The sequence below is a fragment of the Saccostrea echinata genome, unplaced genomic scaffold (genome assembly GCF_033153115.1).
Source record: "Saccostrea echinata isolate AGI-Se365-2 ecotype Australia unplaced genomic scaffold, CSIRO_AGI_Sech_v1 ptg000054l, whole genome shotgun sequence".
Lineage (NCBI taxonomy): Eukaryota > Metazoa > Mollusca > Bivalvia > Ostreida > Ostreidae > Saccostrea > Saccostrea echinata.
Genome location: NW_026889803.1, coordinates 16,836,180 through 16,853,283, shown reverse-complemented (window position 1 = coordinate 16,853,283; position 17,104 = coordinate 16,836,180). Strand labels below are relative to the sequence as shown.

The 17,104-nt window shown below is 33.6% G+C and overlaps 1 protein-coding gene across 1 annotated transcript; it reads left to right on the top strand.

Annotated features, from left to right (window-relative positions):
* The first annotated feature begins 42 nt into the window (after window positions 1–42).
* On the top strand, window positions 43–16,531 carry LOC133172343 (nuclear envelope phosphatase-regulatory subunit 1-like). The gene is made up of 8 exons (XM_061307207.1): window positions 43–110; window positions 3,911–4,012; window positions 8,811–8,852; window positions 9,754–9,825; window positions 10,263–10,336; window positions 13,358–13,467; window positions 13,850–13,904; window positions 15,546–16,531. The coding sequence occupies exons 1-8, from the start codon at window positions 77–79 to the stop codon at window positions 15,579–15,581; spliced, it is 525 nt and encodes a 174-aa protein (XP_061163191.1). The 5' UTR covers window positions 43–76; the 3' UTR covers window positions 15,582–16,531.
* Window positions 16,532–17,104: the final 573 nt, after the last annotated feature.

Sequence of the window (17,104 nt, the reverse complement as noted above, 5' to 3'; positions counted from 1 at the left end):
TATTTATTGGTCGGCCACTAAGAAATACAGCCAATCACACCCGAGTTCACTGAAATATCGCAAAAGCCGGATCCAGATGAAAAGAAACATACAAATACACTGTTCAGATGGTAAATATTGTTTTTTTTTTTAAAATATCTGATGTTTATAGCAACATTTTAATTAATATGTTAGAAACGTCTAGTTATTGTTATAGATAATGTATTATTCAAAGACAACATGATCGAAAACTATGAAACATGTTTAATCTATGAATCTTTAAAAAAAAATGTAAACAAACTACTACTACCTTAATTGCAAAGATCAAAGAGATTCCGTGGCCATTATTCTCCAGTAAATCACAAATGTCATCAACAAATTATCAATAAATTTTAATCGGATTCCTCTAATTTTGACTGTGTTCACTAGGAAAAGGAAAGAGTTTAGATATCTTTTGATTGTGATGCAAACTGGTGGAAAAAATCTACTTTGGATTCAGATTTCATCGCTCTTTTTCTAATGCTTGAGTTACAAATGAACGAGGAGTAGCATTCGATTGTGACATCAAAAGACACTTCTGCTGATGCTCAAATCTAGCATCTGCATTTCTCTATATGGAAGTTTATATGTTTGCTATAGCAGAATAGAAATAATTCCCTTGTCATTGGAATATATACATGTACCCCTCAGTCTCATGATTTCAGGCTTGGTTTTTAATTTGCCAACAAATCTCTCTACTATTGAGGTATATTCTCCAACAAATCCGACAATGCGAGAATTATTGTTGTTATTATTATTGTCTAGTTATTATTATTATTTAGTTATTATGCCTCCATCATGAATATGGCTGGGGCAAATAGTGTTTGTCACGTCTGTCTTCCATCCTTCTGTCTTTCCACACACTTTTTGTTTAGCTCAGAGTGAGTGAGTTTCAAAGAAACTGTTCAAGATATTTTTATCAAACTTCATATGCTGATAGATATTGAAAAGAGCTATTCGACTGCATCAACATTTTTTTTACCTTGACCTTCCCTTTGACCTTGACCTCACTTTTTTTAATAAGTTGTGTTTAGCTCAGTTTTAAAGACACTATTCAAAATATTTTTTTTTTATCAAAACTTATATGCTGGTACAAACTGATTAGAGTTATTCAACTGCATCGACATTTTTTTTTCACCTATGAAGTTAATTAATACCTGTTTCCAAAATGTTTCATATTTCATATGAATTTTAATAAAATTATCTTGAACATGTTGAATAGTTTCTTTGAAACTTAGCTAAATACAAATTATAGAAAAATGAAGTCAGGGTCAAAGGAAAGATCTCAACATATTTTTAGCATGACCTTTCTTTGACCTTGACCTTTTCAAAAATTTGTGTTTAGGTCAGTTTCAAAGAAAGTATTCAAGATATTTTTATCAAACTTATATGCTGAATCATATTGGTGAGAGCTGTTCAACTTCATCAACATCAACTTTGACATTAACCTTTCCTTTGACAAATTTTCTTTAATTTGTTTTTAGCAAACTTTCAAAGAAACGATCTAAGATATTTTTATCAAACTTCATGTGGTAATATACATTTGTGAGAGCCATTCAATTCACCAATATTTTTAGCTCACCTCAACGAAGTTATGGGGAACTTATGTAATACCCTCAGCGTGGCTTTGGTGTTGGTGTTGGCGTCCCAGGCTAAAGTTTTTGGAGCAGATTTCTTTTCAAGTACATGTACTTCTATACCCAATATTAATCAGAGATGCATAAACGATGCTACAGTTCTATTATGTTTCTCTATACCAGTCAAGGTTTCAGATGCAGCAATTTCAGCTAATTAAGAATAACCAGATTAATGTTTTTGGAGCAGGTTAAAGTTTTTGGAGCAGGTCTCATTTTCAAGTATTAATTGTAAGCCCTATGTTAGCCAAACTTGCATGGATGATACACATCTAAGGATGCACGCTAGCTAGCTTTGGATGCTGGATCTTACCTACATTTACAGGATGAGTTACCAGGTTAAAGTTTTTGGAGCATGTTCATTCTAAATTAACTTTAAGCCTTATGTTGACCAAACTTGAATGGATTATTCATCAAAGGTCTAGGATGCACACTACATGGCTTTGCTTGGGATGCTGGATCAGACCTACATTTTCCAGATGAGTGACCAGCTTAAAGTTTTTGAAGCAGGTTTATTTTTAAATAACTATAAGCATAATATTGACCAAACTTGCATGGATGATACATCTAAGGATGCACATTACAGGACTTGCTCCAGATACTAGATCAGACCTACATTTTCCAGATGAGTGACTAGGTTAAAGTTTTGGAGCAGGTTCATTATAAATTAACTATTAGCCCTATGTTGACCAAACTTCCATGGATGATGCATATATGGATGCATACTACTGTTTCAGATGCTGGATCAGACCTAAATTTTCTGGATGAGCATGATGAGTGATCCAGTTTAAAATTTTTTCAGCAGGTTCATTTTAAAGTAACTATTAGCCCTATGTTGACCAAACTTGCATGGATAATACATCTAAGGATGCACACTGCCAGAGTTGCTTCAGATGCTGAATCTGACCTACATTTTCCAGATGAGTGACCAGCTTAAAGTTTTTGGAGCAGACTCATTCCAGTGTAACTTCAAGCCCTACATAGACCAAACTTCCATCGATAATGCATCAAGGGATGAAGACTCTCAAACTTGCTTCAGATGCTGAATTTGAATTGCATTTTCTGGATAAGTGACTAGTTTAAAGTTTTTAGATTAAGTCCATTCCCAAGTAACTGCAAGCCCTAGCTGTTTAACAAAATTGCATTTTGCATCTAGGGAAGCACACTTCCAGATTATTATTTTACCTTGGACTTTGCCTTACTTAAAGAAAATTTTCGTTGAGGTGAGCTCTGTAATATTTGACAACCTATGTTTTTGACCTTGACCTTTCCTTTGACCTTGACTGTACTTTTCTCATATTTGTTTTTGGCTCAGTTTTAGGAAACAAATCAAGACATTTTTATCAAACTTTGTTTGCTGATACCTTTTGGTAAGTGTTATTGAACTACATCAAAACCTTTTTGACCTTGACCTTTCCTTTGACCTTGACCTCCCTTTTCTAAAATTTGCATTTAGATCAGTTTCAAAGAAACTTCAAGATATTATTATGTAAGCTCATGACTGATACATATTTAGTGAGAATTCATCAACTGGGTCATATTTTTTTTCCTTAACCTTCCCAATGACCTTTCACTTTTCTATTTATTATATATAAAACTCAGTTTTAAAGAAACCAATCAAGATATTTTCATCAAACTTCATACAGACTTCATACACTAATACAAATTTTCATGTTACATTGCTAATGAACCCTGGACGGGGCATACATGTCTTATGGACATATTTCTAGTTGTTTGTTTTTTTTTCAAACTGGGAGCAATTCCCCATGAACAAAATAGTTGTAACATGTGTGATTAGGCAAATTAAATTAATTTATAGTTTCTCAGGCACCTCTGCATCTGGTCAAACACTGCCACATTTATAAATTTTATTGACGTATGGAGAAGGGAAATAACTCAATTTTCCATTATTCCAAGTTGAGAAAAAACGTTTTTATTTGATACACAATAAATTTTTGCTAAAAAGATACTTTATGAATTAACATAATTGATATAAAACTGTTTGGAATAACATTATCAAAAGTTTAGTATTTGTTAATATTAATATAATAGTATATAAAACTAGAACCAGTTGATATCATGATATCGTTTTCTTGACTGACATGAGAAAAGACCTGCCTGCCGCATTAAATTTTGAAATTTTTGGCCTTAGAAACTTAGGTTTTTTTGGGTTTTTTTGGCCTTACAAATATTTTCAGTACTGTTTTATTATTATTGGGCTTTTCCCAATATATTTTGTTTTGTTTTGTTTTTTTTAGAGTTGAAGGCACTTCAAAAAAGAATTGAAGACATAAAGAGGCGATTGCAACCATCAGCAAATACATGTCAACCTTGTATACCTCCAAAGAGGGAAACTTTGCGTAAGAATAAATCACACTCCTTCATGAATGATATATTTATTAGCTCACCTGAGCCGAGGGCTCAAGTGAGCTTTTCTGATCACATTTTGACTGTAGTCCGTCTGTCTAGCTGTCTGTCTGTCTAACTGTCCGTCTGTAAACTTTTCACATTTTCGACTTCTCCAGAACCACTGGGCCAATTTCAACCAAACTTGCCACAAAGTATCCTTGGGTAAAGGGGATTCAAGTTTGTTCAAATGAAGGATTATGCCTTCTTCCAAGGGGAGATAATCATGAATTCATGAAAAATTAATGGCATCATTAAAAAATCTTCTTCTCAAGAACCATTTTGCTTGAAAATATGAAACTAATGTGGAAGCATCCTCAGGTAGTGTAGATTCAAGTTTGTTCAAATCATGACCCCCGGGGGTTGGGTGGGGCCACAATGGGCGATCAAAGTTTTACATAGGAATATATAAGAAAATTTTTGGAAATCTTCTCAAGAACAGCAAAGCCATGATTAGTCATATTTATATGGAAGCATCCTCAGATAGTGTACATTCAAGTTTGTTCAAATCATGACTCCCGGGGGTAGGGTGGGGCCACAATGGGCGATCAAAGTTTTACATAGGAATACATAGGAAAAGTCTTTAAAAATCTTTTTCTCAAGAACAGCAAAGTCATGATTGGTCATATTTATATGGTAGCATCTTCAGGTAGTGTAGATTCAAATTTGTTCAAATCATGACCCCTAGGGGTTGGATGGGGCCACAATGGGTGATCAAAATTTTACATAGGAATATGTAGGAAAAATATTTAAAAATATATTTCTCAAGAACAGCAAAGCCATGGTTGGTCATATTTATATGGAAGCATTCTTAGATTGTGTAGATTCAAGTTTGTTCAAATCATGACCCCCAAGGGTAGGGTGGGACCACAATGGGCGATCAGAGTTTTACATAGGAATACATAGTTAAAATCTTTAAATCGTCTTCCCAAGAACAGCAAAGCCATGATTGGTCATATTTAAATGGAAGCATCCTAAGGTAATGTAGATTCAAATTTGTTCAATTCATGACCCCCCAGGAGAATTGAGGGGCCATAATAGGGGATCATAATATCAATAAAAATTTTCTTCTTAAGAACACCAAAGCCATTATTTGTCATATTAATTCAAAAGCATCCCTATGAAGTATAGATTCAAGCTGGTTCAAATCAACCCCCCTCCCCCCCCCCCCCCCCCCCCCCCGTACCACTTCTATATTTAAACTTTTCAACCTTTCAAGACTGAACGGATTTCTGCTTTTTCCTAGCCATAGTGCTCAGGTGAGCGATGTGGCCCCTGGGCCTCTTGTTAAATATAAGATCTCCTCAGATGCTTAGGTCACCTATTGCTGTATGTTTTTGTCCATAGTTGTGTGTAGTCAATCATGCATTTTTTATCACATTCAGCTTCTTCGCTTAAACATCTGAACAAATAGTATAAGCAGCACCTATGGTAAAAGGGGAACTTAGACTTAAGTGAAATGAAACTAATTTGCAGACAACAGCAGTTTGACAATGTAATGTTGAACAGCATTTTTAGGTCACCTGAGCTGAAAGCTCAAGTGAGTTTTTCTGATCTTATTTTGTCTGTAGTCTGTCTGTCCGTCAGTCCGTCTGTCTGTCTGTAAACTTTTCACATTTTCAACTTCTTCTCCAGAACCACTTGGGCAATTTCAATCAAATTTGCCACAAAGCATTCTTGGGTGAAGGGGATTCAAGTTTGTTAAATGAAGGGCATTGCCCTCATTCGAGGGGAGATAATTCAGAAATAGAGATAATTTGGTGGCATGATTCAAAAATCTTCTCCTCAAGAACCACTCAGCCAAAAAAGTTGAAACTTCCAGGATATTTTCTTTACATAGTTTAGATTCGAATCTGTTCAAATGATGATCCCTGGGGGTAGGGTGGGACCACAATGGGGGATCAAATTTTTTTCATAGGAATATATAGGAAAATATCTTTAACTAGAAATATGTCCATAGGACATGAATGCCCCACCGAGGGTATATTAGTAATGCAACATGAAAATTTGTATTATTGCATGAAATTTGATGAGAATATCTTGAACAGTTTCTTTAAAATTGAAATTGAAATCTAAAAAGTTGGATATAGATGATAAATTCTCACCAAATTATGTATAAGAGCATAAACTTACATAAATATATCTTAGATGGTTTCTTTAAAATTAAGCAAAATGCAAATCTAAGAAAAGTGAGGTCAAGGTCACAGGAAAGTTCAAGGTCAAATGTTTTTGATGCAATTGAATACTTCTCACAAATACGTATCAGCATATTTAAGTTTGATAAAAATGTTTTGAATGGTTTATTTAAAACTGAGCTAAACACTAATTTAAGAAAAGTGAGGTCAAGGTCAAAGGAAAGGTCAAGGTAAAAAAATATTGATGCAGTTGAATACTGTACAGCAGGAAATTAACTCGCAGAGTTAATATTCGCTATATTCGCGGAAATAAAAATTCCGCGAATTCAACATACAGTGAATAATTCTCCAAAAATTGATAAGGATAAATTGAAATATTACCGATGTCTGTGATTAGATTCGTTAACTTTATTTCTTTTTCCTTGCAAACATAAAAGCAGTAATTAATATAGCGGAGATGTAGACTGTCTTCCTAATTAGGCGAGTGTACGGATCGATTTATTTACTAAGACGTACTGAGTTGTTTTTTTTTTTTAAACTTAATTGATAAATAAACATCTATAACTAACATTTAATTCTGCCACCCAGTAGAGGTGCGATGTAATTATCTGTAAAACATGTAGGCCTATTGTTAGATTTCACCCGTGCGTATCACTCAGTCCTATTATCTTTAATCTAAGCACTTACGTAGTAAAGACAACACTGTTACACATTAATTCAATTTTATTAACAGTTTAACATTTTGATTACCGGTACTGACAACTTATTTAGATTCAGGGAGATTTGAATATACTGCAGTAAACACTACTCTGTACTCTACTCAAAACATACCTACATGTATGAACGAACACCAGCCAAAGGGCCTTTTTTTACATGAATGTATTGGATACGACTTGAAATCACTTGAATAAATCACTCGAGTATAGATACGTATTTCAAAAATATTTAATAAAAAGAAAGAAAGAAAACACGAGAAAGAAAGAAAATTTATCTGAATACGTAATATTGTAAATCGTACAACATTTTGTCTTCTAATCGGGATCAGTTCTATTTAATTGGGTTCAGAATCGACATAATACGCAAGGAAAATACTTTCAGTGTGGAAATTTTTTTTGTATAATTTTTCCTTTCACGAATTCAAACGACCGTGATTTGCTGCAAGTTGAACAAATCGCGATCTTTTCTGACCACGATTTTAACCTGCTGTACAGTAACTTACATCAGTATGTATCAGCATATGAAGTTAGATACTAATTTAAGAAAAGTGAGGTCAGGGTCAAAGGAATGGTCAAGGTCAAAAAATGTTGATGCAGCTGAATAGCTTCTATCAGTATGTATCAACATATGAAGTTTGATTACACTATCTTGAATGGTATCTTTAAAACTGAGCTAAACACTAATTTAAGAAAAGTGAGATCAAGGTCAAAGGAATGGTCAAGGTAAAGAAATGTTGATGCAGTTGAATAGCTTACATCAGTATGTATTAACATATGAAGTTTGATAACACTATCTTGAATGGTATCTTTAAAACTGAGCTAAACACTAATTTAAGAAAAGTGGATCAAGGTCAAAGGAAAGGTCAAGGTCAAAAAATGTTGATACAGTTGAATAGCTTACATCAGTATGTATCAACATATGAAGATTGATTAAACTACCTTGAATGGTATCTTTAAAACTGAGCTAAACACTAATTTAAGAAAAGTGAGGTCAAGGTCAAAGGAAAGGTCAAGGTCAAAAAAATGTTGATGCAGTTGCATAGCTCTCATCAATATCTATCAGCATATGAAGTTTGATAAAAGATCTTGGATAGTTTCTTTGAAACTGAGCTTTGAACAGAGCTAAATGCAAAGCGTGATGGAAAGACAGACGAAAGGATGGAAGGACGGAAGACGGACATGACAAACACTATATGCCCCGGCCATATTCATGGCGGGGCATAAAAATCTTCTTCTCAAGAACAGAAAAGCCATGTTTAGTCATATTGATATGGAAGCATCCTCAGGTAGTGTAGATTCAAGTTTGTTCAAATGATGAACCCTGGGGGAAGGGTGGGGCCACAATAGGGGATCAAATTTTTACAAACAAATGTACAGGAAAAAATCTTCTGCTAAAGAACAGCAAAGCCATTTGTTATATTCATATGGAAGCATCCTCAGGTAGTTTAAAATTCAAGCGCCCCCCCACCCCCCACCCCCACCCCCTGTAAACTTTTCAATACTGAACTGATTTGTGCTTTTTCCAAGCCAATGTGCTCAGGTGAGCAATGTGGCCCATGGACCTCTTGTTATTTTGGACCATGTGACTTTTAATCAAAATCATTTCAGCTCAATATACTTATTTTTCAATTCGGCAAAGGATGTTTCTAAAATTAAAAATTATTTTGTAAAGGACTGTCCTGTTTAGTAAGCCAGCCCCGTAAATTGAGCACACATGTCAAAATGTTTAGGCCTCTCCATCTTAGCTGCAATAATGTAGCCCTCTCTGATATTTTTTGTTCTGATGTTTTCTATTTTCAAATCTGATGTTTTCTGTTTTCTCTCAAAAAAAAAAAAAATAAAAAAAATATAATCAGAGCCATTGATCATACTGATGAAATATCATTTGATAAAAACTTCAGGTACCCGTGAATCAAGAAACATGTCAGCAGAGCAGACCGAGGGTAAATATTGTTTCAGAAATAGAAAATAATGTTGATTATGTCAATACATGTATTCTTTTATGTTTTCCAGCTTCTTTTTCATTCTGCAATAACATCGATAAACACACAACTTTTTATTTTTAGAAAATATCCTCATTCAGGCCAACAGGAAGCAATTTCAATTTTGGGGGTGGGTGGAGGGGGACACTACCATATTTTTTCAGCTGGGCTGGAGGGTAGGGGGCACTAACCAAAGAAAAATTCCTTGACAAGCCAAAAAAAAGCCAGGGGTGGAGGTGGGGGTGGTGTGGTGTGGGATGTTCATGTCATTAGTTGTAATTATTGAGGTAATATTAGTATACTATATATCAGCTCCCCACCTGCACCCCTCCCCCCTTCTGGAGAATATTCCTTTCATAGTTCAAACAAACTGAATTGTCACAATGAAATCGATTTCCAAGGAATGAAATGATGGAAATGATACTTTATCTGTTTAACAAAACAGTTAACGAGTATCGTTATGGGACTAAACAAGATTCTAGATCATTTGCAATTCATTACTAAGGCTTTTGTACAAGAAATTAGTAAGATCACCAGGAAAATTCTAGAGTCTTGCTGTAATGTCTCAATGATTAACATAGATATGTACATATGTAAGAGCATGCTTAAAAATTTAAGAGAGAATAAATCATTTAAAATATATGGAAATTTTCATAATTTTGAAATTACTTTAAAGCTTTCTCTTCAAATTTACATGTAGATCATATGAAAGATTGAACATGTTCAATAAAAGATTTTTTTCCATAAAAAGTATCAACAGGATATGGAATTATCTGACATATATATACTTGTTTATTTAATATGTACTGTATCACAAACAGTGGAGTCTTAGTCTGGTATATTTCTTTCTGTTTTATCATAGATTTGAAGGCATTTGAAAGAAGACTAACTGAAGTAATTGACAAACTACAACCTACAGCAAGGCTTTGGAGAAGTAAAACTTTTACATTAAATCTCACTGACAAGTTGATGCATGAAGATACATGTATTTTAGACAGGTTGAAATAGCTAATGCAGATAATTTTATAGTTCTATTTATTGGCCTTATGTACTGAAAACACTGTTGAATATTTATAACCCAAGCAGATTTGTCCTCTGTGATTTTACAGCACCATATTTCTTTTGATTTATTATATGTGTATAGAAATATACAGAATATCCACAGACTTTTGTCAGTATTTTCATCTTTTATGATGTTAGTTGATCATATTTATCTCATATCAGAATAAAGAAAATCGAAAGAATGCTAAAATTTATCAAAGTAGAATTTTTTTCGTGGCCTTGTATTTCTTACAATTCCTACATCATACATGTTTTTTTTTTCAGTGGTACTCATCGCAATTCCTACATCATACATGTTTTTTTTTTCAGTGGTACTCATTGTTATCTCTGTGTGTACAGCTGTAGGAGCCTGGACCTGGCTCTGGGACTCCCAAACAAAACAGGTACTTATAATTACTGTAAACAGGCAATGTTTAGTTAAACATTAAACACTATCCTCCCAAACAAAACAGGTACTTATAATTACTGTAAACAGGCAATGTTTAGTTAAACATTAAACACTATCCTCCCAAACAAAACAGGTACTTATAATTACTGTAAACAGGCAATGTTTAGTTAAACATTAAACACTATCCTCCCAAACAAAACAGGTACTTATAATTACTGTAAATACTATCTTCCAATACTAAATAGGTAATGTATAGTTAAACATTAAACACTATCCTCTCAAGCAATACAGGTACTGTACAGGGGTAGACAAATAGAATTTTTCAGAACTTGCCCTTGGACAGGTTACCATCGTAAAATTACTTGTCCTGCCAAAAAATATGCTTGTCCCACCTCTTTCTTAAATAAGACGAAATTAAAGCAGTATCATTAATATTTTGGACTAATCTAGACCCCAAATCACTTAACTCTCCCAAGGAGCATTTCTAATTCTAAGAAGATTTCCTATAAGTTTGTGCGTTGTGCATTGATTATTATAAAACTTAACATTTTAATGTTAATGTATGTACTTATACATATCACTGTATTATCTAAATGAAAACAAAAATAATATGAAATTATGAAAAACAATTATGACAAACACTCATGAATGTTGATTGAGGGTTCGACTTCATGACTGTTTGTATGTTCGCCAGCCAACAACACCAATAGTATTTTAAAAGCAACATGTGTTTGTATCGTGTGTATTCACGGAATGAATTTTACATTTGGACAATGAAATGGTCTAAAATCCTCTTCAACTTTTTTGACATGATGACGTTGATATCATACCTGCTATGTTTTACGTGTTGTGAAAAGTTTAACAACACATGAATTGGCTAATTCTAGAGGAGTTCCGACTGAGTATTCTATGTAGTGGTCAACTGCATCGAAAATGGATAGTCTTGTGTGGTTCTTTGTATTTAAACAGTGATGAAACTTTTGAGTATGTGTTTTTTTTTTAACTGGAAAAGCACTTGTCTGCGGGCAGGTACCACTAATCTAATAACTTTCCCGCCAAACAAAATTGGTTGTCCTGGGCGTCGGACAATGCTATTTGTCAAGCCCTGCTGTATATTAAAAACTATCCTCCTCCCAAACAAAACAGATACTATATAATTAAGCACAATCCTCCGAAACAAAATGACACTATCCTCCTTAACTAAATGGACACTGTATAAGAAACAGTAAAATAAGAAACTGTATATTAAAAGCTATCCTCCTCCCAAACAAAACAGGGACTGTATTATTGGTTACATAGTTTTGTATTGATAGGGTACGGGATGATACCTGGTCAGTAAAGGCAAAGCCTCGCCAGGTATGAAATTTATAACCAGGTATCATCCCGTACCCTGTCACTACAAAACTATGTAAGAAATTTTCCCCACCGATAAAATATTTATTGTCTTTGTTTTGTAAAATTGTTTTTCTCACGATATATGTTTCGTACAATGCCTATTATAATGTCACATTGTGTTATGTGACGTTGTTTACAACTGTTTTGTGCTGTAATAATGTACTGACAGTTTTGAAGACTTTCAATAAAGGGAGAAAAAATTTCCATCTCATTATTACATTAGTTAACTGTTATTCATGTATTGTCAACAGACACTCAGCAAACCTTGTGAACTCGAGTTGTTCGAACATTACAAAAGAACGATAATTCCATATCAACCATATATTGATTTTCAAGCAACTAGGTATAAGTATTACACCCCCTTCACGTGACAGACTTCAACCAATCGTAAGCCAGGATTTCATAGAAAAATCAACAGCGGTGGAGTAAAATGAAAAACTATAATTCCAAACAAATCAATAACTGTAAAAGTACTTTTTTCCTCGGGGTCATAATTCCGTGGAATCACAATATCAGTTTAATCCACTGGTAAAAAATTACGTGGATTCTTTACATGTCAAAAAAATTATAATCCCCTACATTTTAAATATGAGAGAGAAATTACGAATTTTTGCTCAAATGCACCTCTCCTGTTTTCAAAGAACATCATCTTTGTGAGTACAATGATCAAACGACTCGGAACAACATACGTATGGGGTACGTTCCCCCAAAGCTGCACTTCAGATCTTCTAGAAATGACGTATTTAAAATAAAGAATGTATTAAAAATGAATTTTTCTGAGTGTTACACAGATCAATTTCAAATGAGTTGATATAGACTACCAGGTATTCTTACATACTAAAAGGTACATGCGCTGCATTGTTTTAGCCTATCCTCAAAACCTAAAAAGTACTGTATTTTTATACCCATTCCATCCAAATAAAATAGATTTTGTATCTGTGAAATAAACGAGAACAGTGTTGTTTTACCTAATCCTATGAAACTAACTGTACAGTATTATGTTACATCCAATTTATTCCTATTCAGGCACTTTTTTTATTATTTATTTGCCTTTGCCTTCAGACAAATTCGGTTGGTTGGATAAAAAAGTTATTATGAAACCGTGAACATTTCCACCGGTAATATCAATAAACTGTCTATGTAATTTAACCGAACTATTAAACAGGCAAAGTATTCTTATATATTTTTAATCGTTTCAAACTGAAGTACCTGTAGTGTATGATACCCATTCCTTCCAAACAGAGCAGATACTATTTTGTTCTATCCCTATCCTCACAAACTAAACAGGTACTGTATTGTATCAAACTAAATGGATACTGTTTTGTTATATCCTATCCTATCAAACTGAGCAGGTACTGTTGTGTTCTATCCTAGCCTATCAAATTAGATTGGTACTGTATTGTTACATGTATATCCTATCCTATCAAATTAAGCAGATAATGAATTGTCATATCCTATCCCCATAAACAAGTCAAAGTAACCAAAAATGCTTAATGTACAACATTATAATGTGTGCTTCATAATTCATATGCTTTTACTATAGATTGCAGCTAAGAATTCCCAAGATTCCTTGTTGATGGCAGTACTGTATACATGTTAGATAATATTTTTACAATTGCAGATCTCACTTACTCAGTCCTTGATGAATCATCCATTTTTCACAATCAGCTGTTTTTTCCTCATTCTTCTGTTTCTTTGTGGAATCCATAAAAGAGTTGTTGCACCCTCAATGTATCCTTTTTATAGTATAAATGAAGGTGCTTTAATATTTGTGTTATGTTTCATACAACACTAAAACATTGATTTTATTGCTAATTTGCATTCAATGTAGTATCTGATTTGAATAAAACTTGGAACATTTAACTACTACATTAAAAAACATACTTGGGTGTATCTATTTAATTTTCAGTCTTTCAAAATATCACAGGTTGAAACTTGAAAGTGTTGGTCTCTTTGACTCAGGAGAAAGCAAGGGTATTGATAACATGCAGCTACCTACAGAATAGCCAAATTCTTGCTAAATTAAATTTAGTTCAATATTCTATTGAGGTTGAAAATGCTTGTATATAAAGTACATCTGTAAATGACGAAAAAAGTACTTAACCATGCTTAGTATTGGATCCAGGTGTCGGCAAGTTTTAACAGACTTCAATATGTCATGTGATGAGGTAAGAAACTCATTTTTTTTTTCTTTTATGTTGTTATTTGAATTTTTATTCTGTTTGAAAAATATCTATAGACTGTGCATCATAATTCATTCACCCTTCACTCACCTTATAATTAACGTCATCTTACCATATTAAATATTAAAGAAGTGAAAAAAAAGTTCCTTTATAAACAGGAAGTAGTTTAAATTAGAGTACTGGTTCTGTATATGTAAGGCATAACTGTCTAGTTTTTTGGTTTTATGGTGATTGTGATCAAACAGTCTGCTCACATGATAATTTAAGATAAAATTAGCATGTGAGGAGACTGTTTGATAATCATCATAAAACCAAACAAAAACAAACTATTCCTTTTATTTACATTTTTACCTGATCCTTGATTCATTAAAAAAAAACAAGATGTGTTTGTGAAACACTGATGCTCATGTAAAGCAGTTCAAGGCCATTGAAGGTTAAAGTTTTTCAAATGTAGGTCAAACTCCAAGGTCATTTGGTTAGGAGTTAAAAATGTTGAAACACAAAGGTTTTGTCACAAGGAATACACATATGAAATATAATAGCCCTAGTAAAACCATTCAGAAAATATGGCCAAGGTTATAGGGAAGGAAAAAGTCTTGTCACAAGGAATGCATAAGTGAAATATAAAACCCTTAGCAGCAACTGTTCAAGGGTTATAGAGAAGGTGAAAGTATTTTCAAATGTTTGTCAAACTCCAATGTCAAAAATGTTGGTACCCAAGGAAAGGTCTTGTCACAAGGAATATACATGTGATACAGTCAAGCCTCCTTATCTCGAACTCAATGAGACAGAGAAAAAACTTCGAGATATCCAAGGATTCGAGATATCGAGGGTAAAAAGTAAAAAATTCACCTTGACATATCCATGGTATTCGAGATATCCATGTTCGAGATACCGAAGTTCAACTGTATATGAAAGTCCTAGAAGCCACCATTCAAAAGTTATGGCCAAGGTTGAAGTTTTTCAAAAGATGGTCAAACTCAAAGGTCAAAGTTGAAAGGTCAAACATGTTGGTACCCACAGAAAAGTCTAGACACATGGAATACACATATGAAATATAAAAGCCCTGGCTCCAACCAATCGATAGTTATGGCTAAGGTTAAAGTTTTGTAAATTTTTGCAAAAGTAGATAAAACTTCAAGGTCAAGAAGTCAAATAAGTTTGTACCTAAAGAAAGGTCTTGTTAAAAAGGATACACATGTGAAATATAAAGGCACTAGCACCAATCATTCAAAAGTTATGGGCAAGGTTTAAATTTTTGCAGACAAACAGATGAACAGATTACAGACAGACAGACAGCTAGACTGACAGGCAGACTAAAACCTATATACCTCCAAATCTTTGATTACAGGGGCATAAAAAATGAGATAATTCAAAAATTAGAACTCTAAGTCTGCAAACCCCACCAAGTATCACTACACCAACACACAGTGAGAAGGCAGTTCTGTTGCATGATTCTTTTTTTTTAAAGACATCTATGTTCCAATGATGAGCAGATGGCTTTATGAAGATATCTAGCTATTTCCTTACATGTAGTTTCATCCTGGACAAAGACATTTGAAAATGTAAATATTGTTAGATATTTTGTAAAATTCAGATTTCATGGTTCATGACTTTTCTTTGCAGACGGGGAAGTTAATTCTAAAACCACGACACATATAGCATCTGCACGTGACTAAATATGTCTCACACTCGTTGTGCATACAGCAACCTACCATTCTGTTCTGCAGATTTATCTACAGAGCAAGCAAACAAAACAATACATTTGATGCCAAGTGATGATACCAAACAGCAGTCAGACTTTGGAATATCATCCTGTTGTGACATCATAAAGTGCTAAATATACACAGACATTGCTTTTATCTGAACTAGTTCATAAATTATACCAATTTGTTGTTACTTATCATGTGTTCAAAAACAGAATTTTGATGGGTATGTGTTTATATATAAAATTATTGTTGAAAGAATGAGGGTGAATTTGATTTGATTTTGGTGCACTTGAAAAGTGAAAAATTCATTGATCCATTCAAGATATTTTAGCATTTCTATTGATGTATCAGGTTCCTATGATATAGCAAAAAAAAAATATTTTCCCAGTATTATGTTTTGATATGCTAAAATGTGCCTTGAAATATGACTAGATGAGTCATTTGGTACCATCTGTTCTTTTCTATGTGTCCCCAGGCCTGTAGGGAGCAATTTTACTTTTGGTTTGATCTTTGCATGGAGCATTCAATCAAGTTGTTTGTCAGCTTGATTTTACATACTGATCTATTTAAGATTTTAAAATAAAATCAAATTTTGATTCTGTTGCACTGAGAGCAAAAGCCATTTTTTCCTACCCACTAAAACTTTAATACATTTGCATTTAACTATTTCTTACTTTATTGAAGTGTTCAACCCTATGCTATCCTATCTGTTAAAATAAGCAGACTTGAATATTGCAATTTTTTGACAAGTTATTTCAATTTCATGTTACATTTTCCTATGTGGATAACTTTCGTAATGTCTGTCCAGCTGTGGTCAGCCGACCAAATTGTCTGCTTGACTGAACATTCAAATTATGAATGATTTTTGCAGATTACATGCAATAAAAGCCCTTTGTCTTAGTTGATAGTTGTTCCTTTTTTCTCCTTAACTGATATTTCAAATGTATGGCTACTTCAGTGACACTGCAGTTTATATGGAGGAGAAGCTTTGTATGTAGTGATACACTTATTTTTTAATATTAGAATTCTGTTCTTTTCTTTGCATCCCAAGGCCTGTAGGAAGCAATTTCATTGTTTTTTTCGGGGAGGGGGACCAAACATTTTCAGTTTGGGTGGGTACTACCAAGGAATTTTCCTTGACAAGCAAAAACAAAAAAAAGATTTAAGATTTGTTTGTGAAATACTGATGCCCCCATATGTCAGCTTCTTCAAAAAGTAAGAAACTCCAAGGTCATGTGGTAAAAAAAAATTGGAACCAAAAAACGGTCTTGTCACAGGGAAGCCACAAGTGCATATATATTGAGAGCCTAAGCACCAACTGTTCAAAAGTTATGGCCAAGGTTAAATTTCTGCAAAACTCCACAGTCAAGGTTAGAAATGTTAGAATCCAAAGAAAAGTCTTGCCACAAGGAATAAACATGTGAAATACGAAAGCTGTAGCACCAACCGTTCAAAATTTATGGCCAAAGTTAAAGT

What these genes read in the sequence shown, in the direction of transcription:
- LOC133172343 (XM_061307207.1), top strand. Translation starts at nt 77, where the DNA reads ATGAAAAGAAACATACAAATACACTGTTCAGATG. An exon ending in TACAGCAAGGCTTTGGAGAA is followed by an intron (nt 9,826 to 10,262) that starts GTAAAACTTTTA and finishes TTTTTTTTTCAG; the next exon opens with TGGTACTCATTGTTATCTCT. An exon ending in AGAGTTGTTGCACCCTCAAT is followed by an intron (nt 13,468 to 13,849) that starts GTATCCTTTTTA and finishes AACCATGCTTAG; the next exon opens with TATTGGATCCAGGTGTCGGC.